Here is a 25,646-nt window from a genome sequence, read left to right as displayed (position 1 = left end):
TTAGTGACACATTTACAATAAACTCCAATGACTGCACAGAAAGGACTGAAGAATTTATTCTAAGATCCTCACTAAAAAAACAAGGTAACTTGTCGACACCTGAATGAGCTAGCAGGTTCCAATGTGGCATATAGCACGTTTGAGTATACCAGTATGCTCTTTTTTTGCTGTCTTTAAAAATATCATTCATATATATGTGTAATTGGAATTTAACTTAAAGTCTTAGATAACTCTGGAAATAACTTCCATAGAACCCTAGAGTTCCATGGAACTCTATTAAAAAAAAACCCTCAGACCTAAGGAGTCTCATTCCCAGGGTCATCCTTCCTATCGTATGCTAGCATAGCCCCTTGCTTCTCTTCTTCAAGGCCTTTATCACAATTTGTAATTAAATAATTGTGTGTATTTAATGTCTTTCTCCTCCTCTCCAACACAGCTGAGAGGAAGGCTCCTTCTTCTTAACTGATATAGCCCTGGCACCTAAACGACTGGTCTATATTAAGTGCTCAATGAAATGACCATTGAATGAATCAATGAATGAGAGTAGTGTGAGAACGGGGCATGAGGGGCTGAGCATCATTGCCCAGAATCCTTGTCAGCTGAGCTGACAGCATTATCCATGCATCTCGGGGAGACACGCCCATCCACAAGATCCCCTTGGTCTTTCTAAGGGGTTCCCAGTGGCTAATCAAGGTGTCCTGGGCTCTCAGGTACAGACCAGCCAAGGTGCTGCCTGCTGCCATCTCTGTTTCCCAAAACCCCATTGCGGGTAAACACCTCAGTATAGAAAGGCAGAGTAGCACGGGCCTGGAGCCAGACATCCTGGAACTGCCCCCTGTCCATTCTGATATTAGTTGTGTGACCTTGCACAAAACACCCAGTGCCTCAGCTTTTTTTCGTCTTCACCTCTGTGAAGTGCTTGGGACAGTACCTGGCACATATGAAGTACCATTGGCCTTGTTCTTATTACATTGGCTGCCTTGCTCTCCACTCCCTGAGCCATCAGGTCAGGGGCCTCACACCTTCAGGCGCTCTCCCACTGCCGGTGCCTGCCTCTCCCACCCTGCTTCTCCTGGCATGGTGTGCTGAAGGTCGAGGGTTTCCTGGCATTGAACACAGCTGTCACTGACATTTTAGAGGCCACTGCCTCAGGGCCAGGCTGCACACAGACTAGAGGCACCCCACCCTGTTAGCCTTGTAGAGTGGTCCTTCGCCCACCACTCCATCCCTCCTCTCCCCGTGCTGACGTGCACTCCTCCCTGCCCACATCCTCCACATCCTCCTAGCTCTTTGCCAACATACACTGCGGCCAGCACCGTGTGGTCAGGTCTCCATCTCCCTGCTGAGAGTCCATGCTGGCACCCTCTGCCCAGCCTTGTCCAGCTAGAAAATGACTGACCTCAATCAAAAATCACTGCTCAGTGAAAAGGTCAAGACACAGAACAAATGCCCGGAGACGGAACAGAGAGGCCCGCATGGACACCACCCCCCTAAGGGCTGGGTTGTGTCTTCTGTCCCTTTTGTCTAAAATTCACTAAAGGAATAGATGACTCTTGAGTGGTGCACGTGCCACTCAGCACAGGGACCTTCCCCGGCGGTGAGCCCGGGACAGGGCACTTCCTCCAGCAGGGGCTCACAATCCCACACTATGTGGAGTTGCCTGGCGGTGGCTGAGGAGACCCGAGACGGAAACACTCAGCTCTGGAAGTCCAGCCAGATGGGTCCAAGTGACCAAAGCCACAGCCCCTCCCCATCCTACAGCAGGTCACGTGCCTTGTTTGTTGGAGGGCCTACCTGGTCCAGCACTGACGTGACCCTCCAGACACATCTGTGCCACTGGCTCCCTCAGTCTCTGGGTTCTAGCCATCCCTGCCATCCTCAGGTGCCATGCTTCCTCCCACCTCAGGGCTTTTGCACATGCTGTTCCCTCTGCTTATAACTCCCTTTCCCCATCCCACCTCTTTGTCTAAGGAACTCCTCCTCTCAGCCTTCTGGTCCTCAGGGGAGCCCTCCGCAAGTCTCTGGACAAGATCAGGTCTCCCTGCTTCCATCTTATAACACCCTGGACCTTTTTTTCACATCCCTGACCCCTGGTGGTGTGGGTATAATTATGTGATTATCGTCCATCTGTTCCGCTAGATTGCACGTTCCTTTGCCTCCTCACTAGCGTACTGTAGAATCACGGTTCTGACTGCTGGTGCCATATACCAGTTTTGCCTGTTTTGGAACTTTACATGAGTAGAATACCAATGTGTACTTTTGGAGTCTTGCTTCTTTCACCCTACAGTAGATCTGTGAGATTCATCTATATTGTTGAATGTAACAGTAGTCTCTTGTTCTTCATTGTCGTGTAGTGTTCCATTAGACGAATAGACCACAGTTTTTAAAAATCAAATTTACTGTTGAGTATTTGAGTTGTTTCCATTTAAGTCCACAGAGTAGTTCTGCTATGAACATTCTCATCGATGTCTTTTGGCGCACAAACGCGCACGTTTTTCGTTGGATACATACCCAGGAGTGGAAATGTGAGGTCATCCAATGTGCATATGTTCAGCCTAACAGTTTTCCAAAGTTGCTGTACCAGTTGGCACTCCCCCCAGTAATGCAAGACGGTAGTAGTTGCTCCACATCATTGCTAACTCGTGGTAAAGTCCGTTTTATTTTCGGTGGTTTACGTGGCAGATGTCTCACTGTGGTTTTATTTTGTATTTCTCTGATGACCAGAGATATCGAGCGTCTTTTCAGATACTAAGAGATCATTTGGAGCTTCCCTTTCTTGGAGGGCCTTTTGGAGGCTTTCAACCACTTTTGAAAATTGAGTTGCTTGTCATTTTCATATTGATTTGTATGAGTCTTTTATGTATTCTGGATATGTGTCCTTTGCTGGATATACATATTGCGTATATCTCTTACAGATGAGCATACCTTTTCACTCTCTTCGTAGTACCTTTTGAGGAGCAAACTTTTTCATTTAAAGGAGTCCAATTTATCAATATTTTCCATTATGACTAATGCCTTTTGTGTTCTGTTTTTGTCTATCCTAAGGTCATGAAGATATTCTCCTATGTTCTCTTCTGGAAGCTCTATTGTTTTATCTTTCATAGTTAACTCTATGATCTATCTCAAATTGATTTTCTGGGTCGGGTGGGAGGTAGGAGGTGAGGCTTATTTTTTCTACACAAGGCTGGTGGGAATGAAAACTGGTTCAACTTCTCAGGAGAACCGTTTGGAGTATCTACTAAAGTGAAATGTACGTCTGGAACGTTGTTCCTAGCCACTTTCTTGATAATAGCCAAAAGTTGGAAATAAATGAAAGGTCCGTCAACAGAAGAATGGATAGGTGGGGGGGTACAGTTATACAATGGAATCGAATCAGCAATAAAAACAGAACCAGCTCTTGCTACGCACACCATCACAGATGAGGCTCACAGACATATTTTTGAGTGAATGAACAGTGATCACCTCTGGAAGAGGGATATGAACTGGAAAGGGGAAGACAGAACCTTCTTAGGTGTTGGAAATGTGCTATGTTTTGATCTAAGTAGTAGTTACATGAGTTCAGTTATATGTAAAAATTCATAAAATTCTGTGCTTAAAATTAGTGCACTTTACTGAATTGTATTATATCTCAATAAAAAAATGTAAGTGGCTCCTCTCTACTGTCACTCTCCCTTAATGTCCTTTTGATAACATACCTAAGACAGACCCCTGCTGTGGTTAGAAGCACCCCTGTCTGACCCTGGAGGCATTTCTGCTGTTGGAGTATGCTGCCCATTGGGGACCCTCCATCCCTCGGGGAACCCCATGTTCTGTGATCTTTATTTTTTCTTTTGATCTTTGGTTTTTAAAAATGTATTCCTCGGGAGCATCATTAGGACTCTCCCAGAGGGGTGAACTTGGGCCTCATTCTAATTAACCCAATGATAATTCATTTTTCCTAGGCAGAGGTTCTCATCACAGCTGGATCCAGCCACCTTGGGCCATGTGGGTTGAGGGGATGCAGAGGCACGGAGCCTGACACCACCTGCCCTGCCAGCTCTGGTTGAATTAGTCCTTTCCTCCACATGAGGCCCAGGAGGCCTTTCCCCATCTTTAGTTTTAAATGTTTTGTGGAAAATTAAAAGATCAGTGACTGTCAGGCAGTGCCTGAGCCAACAACCCAGAGAACGTCTGTGTTTTCTTCCAAGCCTGACCGGAGTGGGGCTGGAATCGACCCAGCCCTCCCCAGGCTCCTCTGCCTCCATTTATTCTCTGGGCTGCTCAATTCCTTTTAAGACACAAATTGATTGGGATAATTTTTGCTATAACTACAATTGCCATGCAAAGGGGGTGCGGGGTGGGGGGGAGCTGCATTCAGGCTGTAGACTCCTGCAATGACTGTGAACCACTGAGTTACTATAAAATGACCAGAAAATGGATTCAAAACTGAAGCCACAAATAATGTAATTACCGCTGTGTGTGCTCAGGGCTGCCAGAACAAGAGTTGGCTGCTGCCCTGGAAACATCTGGAGATAAAGCTGCTGTGGCGGCTGCTGCTCTAACCCTACCCTGGTCCCTTTGGGGCAGCGGTGTTCTTCCAGGCTGGAAGCTCCTCAGAGGGTGGAAGGAACATGGGAGGGATAGGAAAAGGGATGTGGAGAGAGGCCATGGAGAAGAAATAGGTGAAGGGCAGGACTGATGCCTCCTGCCGCCCAGCCGTGGGATCTAATCATTGCATCTCTGGGAGAATTGAAACCTAGTGTGGTCTTTATGATCGTATCCCACTGTCGTCACCACTATCAAAACCAATGCAGGATCACCACAGTTACTGTTATCACTGTCAGCCATGGCGTCACCTCCGCTCTTCACATCAACACCACCGTCATCACCCCTACTGTCATCATCAGAATCACCGCGGTGACAGCGACATCGTCATCATCACCAATCTCGTCAATACCAGCATCATCACCACCATTCCTGCTATCCTCATCCCTGTTACAGTCAATGGCGTTAACATCACCACAACCAATCCTATCAACACCATCAAAATTGTTACCAACCCCATTCACATCCTTGCCAACATCACCATCACCGTCATGGCATCAGCATCTTCATCATCCCTTCTCATCACCACCACCTTTACTGTTATCACCATCCACATTGCTATCACCTCCTCCTCATCAGCACTTACATCACCGTCATCGTTCCTACCGTCATCATCGCCGTTACTGTCGTGACATTGACATATTTATCACCATGAGTCTCCTCATCACCGTCCCACCATTGCTATAACATCGTCACTTTCCACCCTCACCAGTGCCACCACCGTGATCATCAACAGCCTCACAGTATGGTCTTCACCATCACGACCGTCACAGCTGTCATTACAGTTACCTTTATCATCATCATCATGATCGACGTCAAAATCAAGATCACTTCCTTCAAGATCCCTCTTACAATCCTCTGCATCGTCGTAATTTGTGGTGGGTCCACTCTCAGTCAAACGGGATCCCCAGACCTTGGGCCTGGGCAGCGGGCATGACCTAAGCAGCCGGGCTGGGTGAGGATGGAGGTGGCAGGGCAGCATTTGTCTGCCTGCTTCAGGGTATGGATCAAAGCAGGAAATGCAAAAGACAGGCTCTTGGAGGGGGTAGTGGGAGGGAATGAGATGCAGAAGTTATTCAACCAAGTCATCAATCAGAAGGTCCTAGAAGGAAAAGAAAAAGAGTAGAGACAGTAGATAGTAGACTGGAAACCAGGGACATCAGAGGACCGCTAGGAGGGTCAAAACAGAAAGAGGAGGTAGAGCATGAGAGACACCTACAGATTTCACAGCGTGCTTACATCTTCAGGTTTGGGCAAGAGGGAGTGACCAGGCCTGGATGGCTGTCCCGCACTATCGTCATTTCTTCCATATTGGTGTCCAGTCTCTAGGGCTACAAAATGCTCAGGGAGCACCTGCTCATAAGGGGACGAGTGGCCAGAGAGACATTCAGCAAACCCAGAGAGCAGAAGAAGAGCATGAATGGGCAGTGAGACTATAGGTCAGGGCATGGCCTCCTTGGGGCACGGGCCCTGAAAAGGAGAACTGTCCCCAAATTGGACCATTTACCAACAAGCCTAGAGTTCCAATTTTGGAAGCATTTATTATCTCTGGGGTTTATGTCACACACAGTCACACAGAGTGCTGCCCAAGGTTTATTCACTCTAGGGTGACAATAGCAGGGACGAAACAGTGCTTCCCAGACTTGATCTCCAGTCCCACCACTGTAGGAGCACCAGGAAGGCAACATGTGCCCTATTGTATGCCCTCTCTTGCACTTGGCATTGGCCACGAGGAATCCTGGTCACCCAGGAGATGCCCTCTGTGCTGGGCCTGCTACCTTCCACACATGGCTGTGCTGTCCCGTGTTCCAGGTGCTTCCATCAGACTCCTGGCAGTAACTAGCCTACCCCCCAGAGTGCTCTGTCACCCAGACCATAGTGGCATTCTCTGATGTTCTTGGGGGAAGTACAAATTTCAGGAGAAATAACTAAATTATACAATATCTCCTAATCCTAGGAGGCAGTAAGGGAGGAGAGGTGGATATCAGTGGAGAGGAAAAATACCCTGAAGACCATACATTATGACCGATTCAAACCACCCTGTATCTTTGGATCCCTTAGCCCAGGCAAGAGGGGCTCTTTCCCAGGGCCTGTGCTTTGGAGGGGCTGCCCTTACCCTCCCCTGGTTGATGTCGCCTCTGAGTACAAGGAGTCATTCAGACCAAGGGGACTTGCCCACCAGGAGCCTGTGCCCTGCCCTTCTATTCTTTGCTCCAAGTATCTAGAACCCTGAATTGCCTGCCCACTTGGCTCTGTGCCCATCTCTAGGCCTGCACGAGCCTCTGCCCTGGCCTGTCCTCTGGAGGGAGAACCACACACCCATGGTCACAGTCCTAGGCCCTATGTAGGGGTGACCAAGAGACAGCTATTTGCAAGGAGTGTGGACAGAGCTTGGACATAAGAAGTGGGGTGTCCACATCCAAAGTTCAAGGCCCTTTATGGTTCAGGGTGGAACCAATGGTCAAAGAGGAGGGGGCAGTGTAGAGGCTGGTGCCTTGTCTCCCCACAGCACTGAGTAGGAGAAGTCTCCGTTCTCACCTGATTTACAGGTTGTTAGGAAGGCATATTTGCCAAGGTAGGAGAAAAGCACATGTTTTATATAACAGTTTGTTAGCTTGACTTAAAAACATTTAAATATTTAGCCACTTGGTATGTGGGCCTCTCTTTGTTCTTTGGCCCTGGGCCTTGTGAATCTTAGGGGTGAGCCTGAGCCCAGTAGGTCATTCCCAGAGGCTCTTGAGGCAGCCAGGATGTGTCTGAATCCACTGTGTGTCCACGTCTTGCCTCCTCCTACACGCATCATATGTTCATACGTGTGCACATAGTGTCATTCCCATGGCCACAGGCTGGTGGGTGCACTGATGCTCCATTGATGGTTGCAAGTGACAGAAAGCCACATCCTAACTTGCTTAAGCAAAAAGAGAATGTATTGTTCCATGTAACCCAAGTCCAGGGTTCCACTTGATCGTGGGTCTCACATTTCTTTCTCTCTCTTAGCTCTTCTGTCCCCCACACTGACTCCATTCACACACAAGCACTGTGCTTTTTCTGTGAGCACAGAGGGCCATTCCACCTCCACATCTTACCTCCTCCCAGGTCCAGTTAGAGCAGGAAGTTCCCCCTTTTCAGTGGGAGGTCTCGCACCATCCCATTGACTCCAACTGGTCACATGACCATCCTCCAAACCAATGTCTGTGGCCTGGGGGCAGTGAGTGAGCAGCCAGCTGGGGTCTGGGTCCCTAGCACTACCCCTCCGGGATTGGAAGTGGGAAAGGCAGTGGAGCCCAAAGGAAGACTAGAGACAGTTGCCAGAGAAAGGGCAGTGGCTCCTGGGGAGCCCCTGACTGCCCCTGAGAGGTCCCACTTTATGGATCTTTTAGACACAATCCCTGTAAGCCTATGCCCCGCTTTGAGGCCCAGCTGCCCTCGTTTCTGCTCGTTTCATGCTCTGCTGTGACCACTGATGCTTGCCCTTCCCAGAAGGATCTACAGTCTGACCTGCTTGAGTCCTTGGGCCTCCCCCAGGAATGTGAGCTGTTTGAAGGCAGGGATTCAGCATCCATTCACTCAGCACCTACTCAGACCAGGTTTAAGCACTGTTGAAACAGCAATAGACAACACAGATGAAGCCCTTGCCTCTCTGGAGCTTACCACATTCTAGTGGGAGGAGAAAGTCAACAAATGAACAAGACTTCAGTGGTCATTTAATAGATAAAGAAACAAAGCAGGTGTGGGTTTTCAGGAGTGTGGTTGCACAGGGATTGCTATTACAGGTTGGGTAGTGATGTGTTTCTAATAAGACACAAAGATGCAGAGACCTGGAGGAAGGGAAGGAAGGAGTCATGTGGATACCTGAGGGAAGAGCATTCCAGCCAAAGGGGACAGCACGTGCAAAGGCCCTGAGGCATGAGTGTGCTAAGCATGTTTGAGGAGCATCGTGGAAGCCAGTGGGGCTTGAGTGATGTGAGGAAGGGAGAGAAGGATGTGAGAGGAAGCCAGAAAGTGGTAGTGGTGACGGGGACAGGGTGGGGAATTGCTGCAACAAGTAGGGCCTCATTAATCACTGTAAGGACTTCGGCTTCAAGACTGAGTGAAGCGGGAGCCCTTGGAGCAAAGGAATGATGTCATCCACCTTAGGTTGTGAAAGGTAAGATGGCAGGAGGATTACGCAGGAAGCCAGAACTGGTGAGGAGGCTTCTGCAGTAAGGCAAGCAAAAGATGATGGTGGCTTGGACGGGAGTGGGAGTGGAGAGAAGTGGTCAGATTCTGATATGCTTTGAAGGAGAGGCAACAGGAGTTGCTGATGGGCTGAGATGTGGGATATGAGAGGAAAGGAGTCAAGACAAAACCAGGGTTTGGGACATAAGGCACTGAGACAGTGGAGCTGCCGTTTACTGGGATGGGGGAGGCTGGGAGGAGAAGAGGGGGTGACATTTTGGACACGTTAGGTCTGAGATGCAAATTAGACATCCAAATAGTGATGGTGAGTGAGAGGTGAGATGTACAAGTTGGATGCCAGGGAACAGGTGGGGCTGGAGGTTTAAGAGTCACCAGCAGGTAGGTGTTTCATTCCTATATGTTTCTCAACGTTCCCCCCGGAACAGGACCAGGTACAGAGATGGTGATGTTAATCACAGAGATGGTAACATAAAAGTAATCGTCATTTCTATTTCACGAGTGCTATGCTGTGTCTTTTTTTTTTAATTGAAGTATAGTTGTGTTAGATTCAGGTGTAGAGCAAAGTGATTCTGTTATACACACACTCACACACATATATATACACATACATATAAACTATTGAGTATAGTTCCCTGTGCTATGCAGTAGGTCCTTGTTGGTTATCTATTTTATATTAGTAGAGTATATCTGTTAATCCCAAATTCCTAATTTATCCCTCCCCCTCTTTCCCCTTTGGCAACCATAAGTTTGTTTTCTATGTCTGTGGGTCTATTTCTGTTTTGTGAATAAGTTCATCTGTATCATTTTTTTAGATTCCACATATAAGCGATATTACATGCTACATTATTTCATTTTTTATGGCTGAGTAATATTCCAGTGTGTGTGTGTGTGTGTGTGTGTGTGTGTGTGTGTGTATGCCACATCTTCTTTATCCATTCATCTGTCAATGGACATTCAGCTTGTGTCCATGTTTTGACTATTGTAAGTAGTGCAGTAATGAACAATAGGGTATATGTATCTTTTCGAATTAGAGTGTTCTCTGGATATATGCCCAGGAGTGGGATTGATGGATTATATGGTAGGTCTATTTTTAGCTTTTTAAGGAACCTCCATACTGTTCTCCATAGTGGCTGCACCAACTTATATTCCCACCAACAGTGTATACTCATATGATTCTCTAAGGTGGGGGCTATTACAACCCCAGTTTCCAGATGAGGAAGCTGAGATTCAGAAAGCTCACCAGTCGCCCACCTCAGAGGGGTCTTCAAGATCACTGCTCCCCTGCCCCCAATGCCCAGATGCCTGATGAGACAGCACTGACCCCTGTACCATCCCTCCCTCCCTCTTTCTGTTGCAGCCTGTGACCAGCTGGCACTGGGGGTGGTGGCGATCTTTGGGCCATCCCAGGGCTCCTGCACCAATGCCGTCCAGTCCATCTGCAACGCGCTGGAGGTGCCCCACATCCAGCTGCGCTGGAAGCACCACCCACTGGACAACAAAGACACCTTCTATGTGAACCTGTACCCGGACTACGCCTCTCTCAGCCATGCCATCCTCGACCTGGTCCAGTACCTCAAGTGGCGGTCGGCCACCGTGGTCTATGACGACAGCACAGGTGGGTAGCCGGGCCTGGCTGGGCCAAGGGCAGGAGATGAGGGTGGCAGAGCCCCAGGATCGGACTCTTTGCTGCTCGCTCAACTCAGCTGCCCCTGGGGAAAAAGTCCACACTTACACCCAAGCCTCATCTAGTCACACTGACGCTCGCCCTGCACTCACCTGCAGCCCGGTACACACCAGCCACACTCACCCAGCCCAGCCCACTTCACACCTGCCCTACACTCCCGCCTCCACCCCAGCAGCATGCTCCAGTCTGCACTCACGCCTGCACGGTCACGCCCACACCTACCAGCACCCTCCATTCACACATTCTCCTCTGCGGCAAACGCATCCAACTCCGTGCTGGCTACGAGCGCAGACTCTGGACTCAGACCAAACAGTACGTGATGCACGCAGGCTCTGCGCTTACCAGCTGGGCAGCACGGAGCTGTTTCCTCTCCTCCTCTTTCTTTCCAAAGACTCAAGTCCCAAGATATTTCTTAGCCCTGCCTCTTAAGAGAGTGACCTTGGCGAGTCACTTAACCCATCTGGCCCTGCTCTTCCCACATGACAAGTCAAGAGCTACAGCAGCCAGCTTGGAGAGAGCCCTCCAGCTCCCAGCTGCCCGTGATTCAATGTCAGCTCTTGATTACCTCCTAATGGGGAGTCGGGATAGTGGGGAGAGAATCCCTCAGAAAAGACGATCAGAGATTTAGTTAACTCAGGATTCTACAAGCATGTCTTGAGTTCCTGCTATACCCAAAGCGCCAGACAGTGGATACTGGACGGCAGAGACCCCAAGCCCTACTCAGTGCCCCCAGTTATTGAGAGCCACTCCTGCCCAGCTCCAGGTCATGGCAGTGTTGCTGCAGCCCTGTAGTTCTGCCTGTCTTAACGTACCACTATGAATGATTGTCTATCTTTGAGCCTGTTTCTGCTTCCAGACCATGGGTCTTTGGTACCTCCGGGGTTTAGCACAGCACCTGGTACAACGTAGACGTTTAAATGTTTGGTTGAATTGAATTGAATTGAACTGAACATAAAATGGAAATAAACTATAATTAAATATGGCTGGAAAGGATGTGTTGGGCACTGGTAAGGAAGAAGAAATAAAGATGTGGCTACTCCATCTTCTTTAGAGAAGTTAGTCATATTGAAGTGGGGTGAGTGCACACCCAGAGCTCACTGGTCTTTCTAGGCCATCAGAGCTAAGAACCGAGTGACACGTACATACAGTCAGAGCTAGAGGCACCTGGGGAGAGGAAGCTCCATGGCCTTGGCCAGTCTGGGCTGATTTACCAGAGGAGGAGAGACATGAGCCTGGCCTTGAGGATGGATGGACAAGGAGAGGAGTCACGAAGGCATCACAGGAGGGGGAAGAGTGGGAGCAAGATGAGGAGGTAGGACTGTGCATGGCGGTCTCATCAAGAGCACAGCCTGGCAGGGAAAAGGATCCCAGTGTGGAGGGGAGGAGGAAAAGGTCAGATAAACAGCACGTATGAGGCTGTGGGCAAGGTCTCTTCTGTCTAGCTTCAGAGTTCAGACTTTATCTTGTAAGCAGCCGGGGACCATTGAGTGTTGCTGAGCACAGAAACAGAATAATGAAAGCAGAGTTTTAGAAGGTGGCACTGACAGCAGTGTACGGAGGGCTGGAGGGAGAACCTGGAGCTGGAAGACGGAGGCAGAGGCGGCCATGTTGGTCCAGGCAGGAACAAAGGGGCTGCTTGGAAGAGAACTGGTGGCCAGAATGGAAGAAAAGAATTAGATGTGAGCAGGTAACACTGAAGATTTGTAGGAGTGTCATGGGCACAGAGTAGTCAGAACAGACACTGGCATAAACCATGGCCCAGCAGTACTGGTGCCTCCAGGCTGGATGGGGGTAGCGGGAGAGGCTTTGCAGAGGAAAAGATGCTGTGGCATGAAGGTGGATGCCAGTGAGACTGGTCAAAGCGGATGCTGAGGCCTGGAGCCTCCTCTCCCCAAGGATGTCTAGCTCTGACTGTATGTACACATCACTTGATTCTTAGCTCTGATGACCAGTGACCTCTGAGTGGGCACTCACTCCCCTATTAACTTCTCAAAAGAAGATGGAATAACATCTTCATTTCTTCCCCCTTTCCAGTGCCCAACACACTCTTTCCTGTAGTATTTAATTATAGTTTGATTTAACCTGATATTCAATTCAATTCAATTCAACAAATATTTTAAAACTTAGGGGAGTCAGTGATGGAGCTGGTTTGGTCAAGAAGAACTTAGTACTAGGGATTCAGGGTTGGATTCAGTCAAACAATAGTATAACTTTGATGAAGAATATTGAGTAGTAAGAAGTATGCTTCCAGAATCAGGATATTTCAAAGGGACAGGACAGCTTGTGGGTCATCAAACCCATGGAATGGGAAGCACTGTATAGCAGACTGACTATGTTTGCTTTGAGGGTTCTTTCCATTAGGATGTTTCATCTGTGAGTAACAGACAACCCAACTCAAATCGACCGGAGCGGTAGCCACTTAGTTATCTCACTGACAAGAAGTCTGGAGATGGGCCTTTCCAGGGCTGGTTTAGCAGTTCAGCAGAGTCAGGGTGCTGAGTCAGTATCGCTGCAGTTCTCTTGACTTGCCCCCTCATAGTCACAATAAAGTTGCTGCAGCTCCAAGCATCACATCCTCACATCATGATACCCCAGGCAGTGGTAAGGAAAGAGGTAGAAGCCAAAGGGATTAATGTGATTCGTGCCTCTTATCAGGGAGGAAAATCTGTCTCGTAACCTTCCAACAGACCACACTATACAGCTCATTGAGTCTGCACCTACCACCCTAAAGCCATTCAGATAGGAATGGGACTGCCACTCATTGGCTTTCACCCATCCCGAGTCACGTCTTGGGGCTGGCACGTGGCCACCCAAATAAAATCATGGTTCTCTCAGTATGCTTGAAAAGGGTACGTTAGTTATCTATCTCTATAATAATTCTGTGTAACAAATCACCCCAAAACTTAGTGACTTAAAATAATAAGCATTTATTTAGCTCACAAGCCTGTAGGGTCAGTGACTGACTGAGATTGGCCAGGCAGTTGTTCTGGTCTCAGCTGGATCGCTCACCTGCTTGGGGGTCGGCTGACTGCTGGCTGATCTAGACTGGCCTTGGCTGAGATGGTGGGGTAGCTGGGCTCTCAGTCTTCCAGCAGGCTAGCCCAGGCATGTCGTCATGACGATGGCAGAGGTGAAAAGAACAAACCCAGTGTGTAATTCCATTTCAAGTGTTTGCTTATGTCATGCCTGCTGATACACCATTGGCCAAAACAGTTGACATGGTTGAGCCCTACGTCGTGGGTAGAGCAAGTCACCTGCCCCCGCAGCTGGAGGGCACTGCAAAATTACATGGCAAAGGATGGGGATGTAGAGAGGGGTGAAGAATTGGGGTCATCACTGCAATCCACTGCAGGGAGAACTGTTTTAAAATGCACCTGGGATCTAAAGGGTAGATACGACCAAGTGATGATACGAAGAGGCCAATAGCATAGAAAGAAGAGTTGTTACTTACAGTTCCCTAGAAGAAGGGGGCACACCATGGCACCCAGGGCCACATGGAGGGTTGGTCAGGAGGCAGGAGCAAGGGGAAATCATGGGCAAGAGCCTTTAATAATTACTTATTACTATAGGTGGAATTTGTTAGGTGCAAACGTCCCATGTGGGGCAGGAAGCAAAACAGATTGTAGGGCTTGTGGTTGGAGAGCTTATAGTACGATTTTTGTGTGCCCAGGAAAACCCAGTGATAATAGGGATACAAACAACTTTGGTCATTAGTTTGGCCCATGATTTCAGGATGCCAATTCATCAGTTATAGAATACCAAGAGTGATTATTTCAGGGACCAGCAGTGTTTGCCATATGAGCTTTGCCACGTAGCCACCTTCCTAGCCTAACCCGTGCTCAAAGACGGATTTATATCAACAGTGAAAGGGAGGAGCTCAGAAAATGCTGGGGTAATGGAAAAGGGCCCAGCTTAAGAGCCAAAAAGAATTGGTCTTGAATTTTGATCCCATTGCTGGCATGCTGCAAAACCTTGGGAGGCTCACTTAACCTCTTTGGGCCTCAGTTTCTTTATTTGTAACATTGGAACAAAAGCCCCTACTCTGTATGCCTTCTAGGACAGGGAGATGTTTAAATAGGGTAATGAATGCAGAAGTGCTTTGTAAGTGAAAAGCATGACTTCCACAACCATGATTCACTGCAGATATTTTGAGAGAGATTGATTAGGGAAGCAGCCAGGAAGGAGAACTCATCTCAGGCAAACAAAGAGCCTAGTCCTCTGCTGGGGTGGGCCAAGACGAGCCTCTGGTCTCCTTTGGGAATACACTGATGGGAAGGAGGTCTGACATTTGCTGCTGGAGAAGGTGGGTCACTGTGTATTACACGGGGCAATGAACTTGGCTGACAAGAAAGCTCTGGTGGCCTCTGCTCTAGCATCCAGACTGTCCCTGTCCTCGTCCTGGGTCCCCAAAGCCCATGTGCCTACTGATGCTGTGCCTGGGTCTGAAAACTGAGCGAGTAGGAACAAAGCGTGCACTCAGGGCCTCACAAGGTAACAGGTGTGAGCGGGCATCATTCACCCAAAGTAAGAACTTCTGGGATTAGTTGAGGAGGGAGGGTAAGGATGTGTGTGTGTGTGTGTGTGTTTGGGGGGAGCTTGTGACCCCCCTTCCTCTGTAAGGTCACCTGATATCCTCTTCTGCCCCCATCAAGTCTGGTATTAGAAAGCACTGGGGCCCCTGTTTGGTCCAGACCACTCCACGGCTCCAGAGCCCTCTCCCAGCCCACACACCTGGATCTGAGACCTTCTAGGGGGCTGGGGGTTCCTGATGCCCACAGCCATGGCGAAGCTTGTTTGGGAGCTCTTTGGGAGGCTTAGGTCCCAGAGAAATATCTCTGTCCTCCCCAGCAGAGTGGAGTGATGGATGCCAGTCGGTTCGCTTTCCAGATGTCCAGCCCTCAGGAGTGGGAATGAGAGGCTGGACAGACCCAGGTGTATGTACCAGAAATGGCTTTGGAAATCCAGACTTTTTGTTGGAAGGCTCAGGAAGTGGGTTGTCTGAGTGTGGGGACTCTGTCCGAATAGGGGGCACTGCGACAGCTGATTGCGAACTTAAGTCCATCGCGAACTAGCTTAAGCAAAGAAAACAAAAAAGGCGAGGGTTGGGGGAGGATTTTGTTGGTTTCATTTACTGGAAAGTTCAGTAGTTTTAGCTTTAGAGGTGCAAACGAGTATCTTTAGAGCTAATTTTCTTTCTGTGTTTCCTGACTTCTGCCCTGTGGGAATCCTTTTCAGGTTCTAAGTGGTGACCCCAGACTTGCTTCCTCCCCATTTGGAGTTAAACGGAAAGAGGGTTGTCTCTTACCAGTTGCTCTGGCACAATTCCTGAGAGTCATCTGATAGAACCAGCTGGTGTCACACATCCATCGCTAAGCCCATACCTTTGCCTAGAGCAATGTGTGTGCTGATTGACCAGGCTGGGGCCAGATTCTGTGTCCCTGGAGTGGGGACTCTTGAGTCACATGGACTGAGCATGGGGGAGGAGTTGTTCCCCAAAGGAAAACCAGAGTGCTGTTAGCGGGGAAATGGAGCATGGCTGAGTGGACAATGCAGCCAGGATGCAGACACCGAGCCCTGAGTATGGGCGGGCAGCCCAGCAGGTGGGAGAGGATGGCCTGCTTGGGACCCTGGGCCTGTGCTTCCTCCGCTCTTCCTGCAGTGGGTAGGGCGAGAGAGAACAGCAAGCAAGCTTGCTTCCAGGCTAAGCAGAGAGGAGTCAGCAAGAATAGGGCTTCCCTGGTGGCGCAGTGGTTAAGAGTCCACCTGCCGATGCAGGGGACACGGGTTCGTGCCCCAGTCCGGGAAGATCCCACATGCCGCAGAGCGGCTGGGCCCGTGAGCCATGGCCGCTGAGCCTGCGCGTCCGGAGCCTGTGCTCCGCAACGGGAGAGGCCACGACAGTGAGAGGCCCGCATACCGGAAAAAAAAAAAAAAAAAAGAATGGACCTTGTACTAAGGACGGAAATGAACTTAATTAGACCTAAGCGAGCCATTTGTCTCCAAGAAGTGACATTCAGTTTTTCCTGGAAGTCCCCAGATTAAGTGGTTTTGCAAAATGCCAAGGTGGAGGATTTTTCAGTGTGGGGGGAAAAAAAGACAGTAGTCAATCCAATTCTGGAAATTTGTGTTGAGCACAAATTTGTGTTGTGTTGAGCACAAATTTGTGTTGTGTTGAGCCCAACCGAAGTGCCAGGCCCCGTGCTAGGGCATGTGGAGACCCAGTCCGTAATGTTGAGGAGTCTGTGACAGGACCAGGAGAGTGAGATGAGGCCAGAAGAGGCTAGTGCTGAAGGACGAGGCCACCGAGTTTCGGGGGAGAGGGGCAGGATGGGAGTGGGGTGGGGAGATCTTGTCTGGGCAGAGCAGTAGAGGTAGGCGTCATGGAGGAGGTGGCTGCACTGAGCCCGGAAGAATGGTTAAGGTGTACGGGGGTAGCCTGCCCTTGGGGGTGGAGGCCGGCCACAAATACCACCTGGCCTTCCTTACCTGGTCCAACCGTTGGTACAGCTGAGCCTGGAGCCGCCACTTGGGCCGCATCCTGGAAGCAGGTTGCTGGGACTGTTTAGGAAGATTATGTCCCATGCTTCACAGTGTTGCAGGGGGCAGGGGGAGGAGGAGTGGGGGGCCTCTGGTTCAGGCTCCATAAGTCTCTACACCGACTGAGTTAGAGAGGTGCAGGTGGGTGGACTCGGTGGGGATTCGCTAGCTGTCCGTGCCTGCTTTTGAATCTACAGGTGTGTACACACCTTTACCTACCTGTGTACACATGTGCTTATCAACCCAAGTGTATGTCCTGTCTGTGCATGTAAGCATGTGTTTGTACGTGCACACGTGCCTGTGGGCGTGAGCCAGCATGCACAGCCGGGTGCACGTGTCTGTGCCACAGTCTGCTAGTGCCTGGGTCTGCACATGCGTGGCTGAGTCCATGACATGTGGACACTCTGTGGGCCACATGTCAGTGTCCATGTGTGTCTGTAGACCTGTGGCCACACGAGTCTGTGGATACCTGCAGCTAGGTATACGTGGGCTCACATGTGTCTTCTGTGCCCCGGGACCTCTCAGGGCTCATCCGACTGCAGGAGCTCATCATGGCCCCATCAAGGTACAGCATCCGCCTGAAGATCCGCCAGCTCCCCCTTGACTCTGATGACTCGCGCCCGCTGCTCAAGGAGATGAAGCGAGGCCGGGAATTTCGCATTATCTTCGACTGCAGCCACACCATGGCTGCCCAGATCCTCAAGCAGGTGCGTGAGCACCGGCCAGCGGGAGGGATGGTTGGGATCTGCCTGCCACTTCTCCCACCCTCCCCCCCATTTCCATGATGTCAACCAGTCCAAGTTCGACCTCTAGTCTGCCTCTTTCCGGCTGTATGACCTTGGGTGGTCACTTTGCCTCTGTGAGCCTCAGTTTCACCAGCAGCAAATTGGACACAGTGGTCTTGACACTCTGAGTTGGTGTGAGGATGGGGTGAGACGCTGGTTGAGCTGCCCCAGCCAGGCCTGGCGCACGGAGGGTGCTGAGTAAATGCTAGTTTCCACGCCACATCGGGGCAGGCGGGAGGCAGGGGCTGCGGAGAGGGACTAGAACGCTGCGGGAAGCACGGGGAGGCCTGGGGGTCTCGGGAACAGCCCCCGGAGTTCCTCTTCCAGCCACTGATTCCCTGCAGCCCGTGGCACTCGGTGTCACTCTCCCATCCCTGGGAGGTTTATCGAGGCTCTGTGCACCATCTGCTCAGCTCTGCAGCAACGGCGGCAGAGGAGAATGGCTCTCGGTGCTTGGCCGCGCCTCCGTTCCCGACACAGCCCAGGGTGGCGTGCTGGGAACCAGGGCGAGCTCTGCCAGCCCCCTAAGAAACAAACAGCGAAATCGCTCACAGCCCCCCTCCGAGGGTGCCGCAGCCGAAAACAAAACCACTCTGATTCGAACCAGTGCTTTGTGTAAAAGGCAATTATGTGGTCCCAGAAAGCGAACTTGGTGATTGGAGGAGGCATTCTGTGGGGCCTTGACACATGACGCCGGGAGATGCTGGTGGCAGGGAAGGGTCACAGGGATCCAGGGGGAGAGGTGCTGAGCTGGCCAGGAATATGTTCAAGGCCTTCCCTGCACAGCCTGCAAGGGGTACCCAAGCTGAACAGCAGCCTCTGTCTTCCCCCAGAGGAAGTCCCACCCCAGGACCCTTCACTCAGGGGCTAAAAACTCATTTGAGAGCTTGAATCCTGCTTCTGCCCATGGGTGTTATATACCCAAGAGCAAGTGGCCCCGGAGTCGTCCCCTGCTCTGTAGATGGAGTGAAGGATCCCTCCCTCCCCTGGTTCTGGAGGATTCAGTGAGATGAGGCGAGGAGAGCGTTTATCCCAGTGCCCGGGGCACAGTCAGCATGGATGTGGCACATCTTTACACTCAGCGTGGAGGAAGTACATGCTCCCCAGAAATTCCTTAACCCTCAGTGTCCCGGCCAGCGGCGCCCAGTGCCTCCCTCCTCTTCCAGGCATGTGCAACTGAGTAATAAAGACAATCCCAACTTGGGTTCACTGAGGAGTTACTCGGTGCCGGGTACACACACAGCTCCTCATTTATCGCCACTCTGGGAAGTGGGGGCGATTATCGTGCTCGGTTTCAGATGGGGAAACTGAGGCTCCGGGGGAAAGTATTGGGCCTGAGGTCATCCAGCCAGAAAGTCAGAATTCACTCCCCAGTTTGCTGACATGAAAACTCCTAGAATTGAAAATGAAGATTCTGTGCTCAGCCTGGCACTGAACTACACCAAGGTGAGCATGTCTGCGTACTGAGGACTTCTTGAGCCTTTCACCTGCGCATGCGGGCTGTGAACCTCCAAGACCGGGAGGGAATGTGAAGCATTTTCAAAGTGTATTTGACCCAGGGACATTTCCTCCTGGAGCACTTTGTGGGCCCGCATTCTGAAGAGCTCTGTAGAAAATGCATTATGGTCATTAGTATTATAGATTATAGGCTTCTAATAAAATACATTAGATTTCATGACGGTGTAGAATAGTAATTCACAGCAGCCATGTGGCCCGCTGTGTGGCCAACCAGGACCCAAGGAGCAGGGATGGGTCAGCCCTTCCGGGGGAGGCTCAGACTGAGGACAGACCCTCCTCGGCGGGCCTGGCTGCGCTGGCGGGAGCCGAGCTCCCACAGACGTCTTTCTGGAGCCAGGACGGTGAGTTCAGCTGAGGAGAGTCAGGGCACTTGAGGAGGCGATGTTGGGCGGATTCCAGCAGCATTTCTCCAAGTGTGGCAGGCCCAGCGATGCTTACTAAAAAGGCAAACCTGGCCCTGCAGAATTTGGAATCTTTGGAGAGTGTGGCCTAAGATTCTGCATTTGAACGTGTCACCCATGATTTTGCTCCAGTGTGAAATCCACTGCCGTCTGCCAGCCAGTCATCTTCCCTGTCTCAGAGTATGCCCCACTCCAAGCGGCCAGCCTCTCCCAGCCCACGGCCAGCCCGTGCTGCCCCGGGTCCTCACCGCTCTCTCCCCCTCCCTTCCCACCCCCCATCCCCCCTGCCAGGGTGGAGAGGGGGAGGGGCTTCTCAGGTGTTCCCCGCAGGGTGCTGACACTTTGCTCTCCCGTAGGCCATGGCCATGGGCATGATGACCGAGTACTACCACTTCATCTTCACCACCCTGGTAATGTACCTCCGAGTCCTGGCACGGGTCTGGGTGGGGCTCCCTCAGAACAAGGTCAGCCCCGGGGGAGACAGTTGCAGCAGCTAGAGGAGATTCATTCAGGCTGGACTTGCTTCCTGAGGCTGTAGGTGTGGCCCCAGGCAAGGGCACAAATTTGTCTTTGTGGCCTGCCCACTTTGAGAAGTGACATCTTGTTGTGACTAAGGACAGGGACTCTAGAACCTGCCAGTGTGAACACAAGCCCCTCTGCTTGCCGGCTGTGAGACCTCGCACAAATCATTTAACCTCCCTCAGTTTCTCCCTCTGCAAAATGGGCATGATCATGGCTCCCACCTCCTAGGATTGTTGTGAGAACTGAATGAGTTCGTGAACTAAAGCGCTGAGAGCAGTGCCTGCTCGTGTGAAGGGCTGTTGTTATGACGATGACCCTTGGCCCCAGCCCACACGCCCCCACACAGGTCCCAGGCCTCAGGCCTCATGCAACAATGGGAGTTGCCACTTTGGATTCCTGTGACATCCACGCTCAGGTCTGCCCACTCACTATCAGCTGGGGCCAGCCCACCTGCGGGCTCCAGATGGGTCCTGTCCAAACCTTGAGAACATTTAGGGCCATTTAAACCCATTAGGGTAATTAGTTGTGGTCTGAGATCAGCAGAATAAAGAGATCCCTGTGCCAAAGGGGCACCAACCCCCAGCCACCCTGCCTTGGAGCCAGACGCCCTGGATGTCACTGGGGGCCCGGGTGGACTCTTTTACCCAGCCCAGATATGGGGCAAGTGACAGCATCACTAAACATCCTGGGGCTGAAACAAGCTCCCGAAATCTGTGTCAGACTTGCCACTGCAGTCTTGCAAGCCTCTAGCTGTGTTCCTTCGTTCACCCAGCACCCAGCTAACATTCCTTACCCAGCACCTGTATTCAACTGAGTATCTCAAGACGACTGGCACTGAGGCCTGCCCTCAAGGAGCTCCCATCCTCCCCAGTCTGCATCTCTATGTGTGACTCATTCGGCCGGCTTGTGCCATCACAAGCCATCACATCAGATGGCCACGGGGCACAGCAGAAGGAGACTCCGGGTGCCACAGAGCTGGTGGAAGGTGGAGAATTTCAGGCAGTCTTTACAGGAAAGAAGATGTTTGAACTGGACCTTGAAGGATCAATAGGAGTCCACCAAGGAGAGAGAGGAAGGGCATTCCACATAGAAGGAACAGCATAAGCAAAGGCCAGGAGGCGGGTTAGCTCTTCAAGGCTCACTCTGGTTGATTGCCAGAGCCAGCTGTGTTCATCTCTTCCTGGCTCCACTTTCAGTCAGTGACATCATGCAAGTAGCTTGAGATTGGCCAAGGTGGGAGTATTCACACCACAGAAGCTGGCAAGTGCTACAAATAAGAGGTTCCTCCTCGCCATCCCCTGAGAGCTGGTTATTAAGCATTTCCCAGCATACAACTGCTTGTTACCCTCTCTCCACCCCCAACCCTGTGCCCATGGCAGAGCTCAGGGGCCACCCTGCCCACTCTTCTGATCCAGAGCCCAGACCTGGAGACCTGCCGGGAACCTTGGTGGGAGAAAGGGATGCTGGAAGCTGGATGCTGGAAGCTGGTGACTGAGACCAGGTACCTTCTGCCCTGGTCCCTTCTGGATTTCTATCCACCCAAGCAAGCTTCTCCCCTGGGAAAGTCATTGGAGGCTGGAGGATGAGGTCATCAGATCCCCAATATTCCACCTCCGTATGGAGCTAGGAGCAGGGCAGAGGAGCAAGGCTGGGAAGGTGGGGTGGGGTACATTCCAGGCGCCCGAGGCTCTGTCTCCAGGCATGGCAGCCCTGGGCTCCTAGGGTGCTGAGTCCAACCTCTGGGCCCTTAGAGGTCCCCACCAGCCCTGTGCCAGCTCAGTGCATTCTTCCCACACTTCCGTCCTGCTGGCTCACCTCCCTGAGTCCTCACCGCTCTGACCTGCTGTAACAAAGCCCTGGAGTCCATGTAGGAACAGACAAGGGAGGAGCAGGCAGACCTCCCGGGACGGCTGTGGTCCCCCTGCAGACCGTGCTCATCCCCCCTCCACATTACTTTCCAGTTCAGTGACAGGAGAGCAGGCCTCGGAGACACAGATAAGGTTGAGAGTCCCTTTAGCACCAGGGACTGTGCACATGGGCAGATTGCTGAGCTTCCCTGGGCCTCAGTTTCCTTGCCTCTAAAATGGGAATAATTTGTGATGCCTCTGGGCTTCAGATCCTTCATTTGGCCTCTTTTGGTTTCAAGGAGCAGAGCTCACTCAAGTAACCTCAAGTCACTAGAGACTCAAGAATGAACCACCAGGCCACAAGAGCAGATGTGGAGAGTGGTTCTGGATCCAGAGCAACCCTGGACATCACGAGGATTATGGTTCCAACCCTCTGTCCTGACACTCAGCCAGGCTCTTCCGTTTCCCTCTCTCTGCCCATTGCTCCCTCCCCCTGCTCTCGGCCTCAGCTCCTTCCTCGCAGTCTCTGTTCCCTGGAAACTTCAGCTCATCACAGCTGCCCTGGGATCATCACACCCCAACTGACCATCCATTCTGCCTCTGCTGCTTCTCACCACCGCTTTCTCTGAGTGTTACCCACCTTCCCCAGGTCAAATTTCGGACTGACCAAGCACCAGCCATTGCTTCTCAACAGGGCACTATATAGGCATTTGAGGCTGGACATTTAATCTTTCCGGAATGTCCTGCCCACTATAGAATGTTTAGCATCCCTGTCCCTGCTCACCAATTTCCAGGCTTGGTGACAAATAAATAAATGCGATCCACACATTTTCAAATGTCCCCAGGATAGGGGCTGAGTCATCAGCCAGACTGTAGCAACCCCCCTTGGGAGGTGACCACTCCTCGGCTGGTCAGCCGAGGTCTGGCAGTGGGGGGCAGAGTACAATGGGCTCACAGAATCTAAGTCATGGCCACCAAGCAGGAGGGCTGGGGCATTGGGAGAGCCCTTCAGAAGCGGCAGGAGCAAAATCCACAGATCTCATTCACCCACCCTGAGTACTGACCCCTCGTCCACTGTGTCCACACAGGGCCTGTGGTTAAGTCCTCTTTGTGCTTTGCTTCCGGTCTTAGCTCCGGACAGTCAATTAAAAGCATCTCTGCCTGGCTCGTGCCCTCATTCCAAGGCCAGAGGGAGTGTCCCCTCAGGGAGCTCTCAGCCCTGAGGCCCGACCTGACCTTCTAGACAAGACTCTAGAGAAGGCACCACCCCAGTACGCCAGTGGCTCTCCACATTAATGCCAGTGCCAGCGTGAGGTCAGGGTTGGACTTCTCGGAAGGAGGGGCAGGGCAGTATCCTTGCACCCTGGGGCAGTATCCTAGCCCAAGAGAGTGTCTGTTTTCCCTACTTTTTTATGGGGTGTTTTTTTTTTTTTTGGCCACACCACGCAGCATGTGGAATCTCAGTTGCCAGCCAGGGATCGAACCTGTAGCCCTTGCAGTGGAAGCACAGAGTCTTAACCACTGAACCACCAGGGAGGTCCCTGCTTTCCTTACTTTTACATTTCCTTAATTCAGTCATTCATATACTCCCTTATCCAGCAGGCACATACATATGCTCTCAAGGTCCCAGGTACCAAGCTAGGCACTTGGGTGAGACGGGGTGTCTAGAGATGGATCCAACACAAAGCTCACCAGCTGGTAGCTTCCTTTGTGCACATGAGGATCAAGGACGGTGCCCAGTTTACCTCTATGTCTCCAGTGCCCAAATAGCACCTGGAATACAGTAGGTGCTCATTAATGCCTGAATGAATGAATATACAGAGTAGAAAGTAATCAGTGAAATTAACATCCTCAACATAGCAACAGTGACGTCCACCGACTCTGGCACCAGTCCGCCTGAGTTAGAATCGAGATTCTTCCACTTCCTTCGGCAAGTTACTTCGCGTCACTTTGCCTCATTCCCCATCCGTAAAATGGCCACAAGAACAGTACCATCTCATAGGACTCTTATGCTGAGCATTAAGCGAGTATGTTGCCATCAGTAAAGCACTAAGGAAAGTGTTATTTAGTACTATGTACAGAGTTAAATTGATTAATTAAATAATTCCTGCTTATATATTTTATGCGCTCAGTATACCCCATCTCATCCAAAATTCTGAACAACTCTCCAAGGGGAGGATGACTCTCCCAATTTTACAGAAAAGTAGAAACTGAGGCTCAGAGAGGTCACTCAGTAAAAAAAGGAGCAGAGCAAGGATTTTGACCAGCCGGGACCTGTCCAGCTCCAAAGCCCTCTGCTGAAGCTTGTGCCAAGAGCTGCACGCAGTGTTGCCTGGCTTCCTCTGTCTGGCTCCGGCTCGGATTCCACAGGCTGTGATGGTCCAGGCAACACGTGATTGGCACTCATGCGGGGAACAAAGCCTCCACAAATCTCAGCGGCACCCACACTTCACAGGTTCCAAAGCCCTTTCTCCACATCGCTGATTTTCCTCTTCACAGGACAGTCTGTGCTCCCCATTAATTGATGGGGAAACCTGGGACCAGAGAGGTTGAGTGAACTACCTAGAGTCTCCCAGCAGATCAGTGATAAAAGCCTTGGCTCCTGGCTTCTGTTCCAGCCCACTGCCCTTCCTCCCCATGCCTCTCTGAGGGTCAGGAAGAACCGATCCTTCCAGAGAGGCACAGTCCCTGCAATACAAATAGTTCATGCAGTGGAATATGTGTGTGTGTTGGGGGGTTGGGCTGCAGCGGGTACCAGGGTATCTCCCAGCAGCTCCCCATATGCCAGGGCATCAGCTCTGTCGCCTGGGTCCCCATGTCCTGCTTCCGGCTCCGGCTCCAGTTTCCTCCTTCCAGCCCCGTTGGCTTGAGAGTCTACCTCACGATTGTGCCCCTTTCTGCCCATTGGTCAATCGTGGCTGTATGTGGGACGGCAGTGGCATTTGGCATTTATCTCCTTCCCTTTAGGAGACCCACGTCACCAATTCTTTGTGTCTAAAAAATTCTCCAAACTTGCTTCTCCCATGCAGAAGACATTTTAATTACCCCAGCTGCCATTATCTGTTCCAGCCAGCTTTGAGCCATTCCCAGATAACCCCGCGTTAATCAGCCCCAGCTGAGCCCCTGGTACATGTCATGTGTAGGTAAAAGCCTGGAGGTGAAAAGAGAATTATAATAAATTAATAGATAAGCAATCACAATTAATGCCGCTTCTCGGCAATAACAGTTATATCATGGGAAAGATATTTTCATCTGTCATTCCTTAAGGCGATGTTTTCCGAGCTTCAGCTTCTACCCAGTCAGACCCATGGGGTGCTAATGAATTAGTCTATTATGTTATGCTGAATGTTTCTAAAAGGTCCCTCGTTGATACTGAATTCAATGTGTCAACATTTGGCATGGAGAACAGCAACTTTTTGCCAAGCAGCAAGGTTGCGCACAGTTCACTGTGTACAGCACATGGGGTCTCAGCCCAGGGCAGTTTGGACAAAAAATTGGAGCCGGACAAAGAGGCCTCTTTTCCAGCTCCGCATTATCACTGCCCTCATGTCACAGGGACGGTGGTACTCAGTGCCACAAGCCCTACAAC

General features: G+C 51.0%; 1 protein-coding gene across 1 annotated transcript in view; it reads left to right on the top strand.

The window, feature by feature from the left end:
- GRIK3 (glutamate ionotropic receptor kainate type subunit 3) overlaps nt 1-25,646 on the top strand; it is a 231,828-nt gene that overhangs the window by 143,093 nt on the left and 63,089 nt on the right. Inside the window, exons 3-5 of the mRNA XM_065888235.1 lie at nt 10,121-10,378; nt 17,510-17,691; nt 20,045-20,098. Coding sequence (XP_065744307.1) covers nt 10,121-10,378; nt 17,510-17,691; nt 20,045-20,098 — 494 coding nt within the window. The remainder of the gene's footprint in view (nt 1-10,120; nt 10,379-17,509; nt 17,692-20,044; nt 20,099-25,646) is intronic.

This window comes from Phocoena phocoena, chromosome 1, assembly GCF_963924675.1.
Source record: "Phocoena phocoena chromosome 1, mPhoPho1.1, whole genome shotgun sequence".
NCBI lineage: Eukaryota > Metazoa > Chordata > Mammalia > Artiodactyla > Phocoenidae > Phocoena > Phocoena phocoena.
The sequence above is the reverse complement of the archived record's forward strand: the minus strand, read 5'-3'. Positions and strand labels throughout refer to the sequence as shown.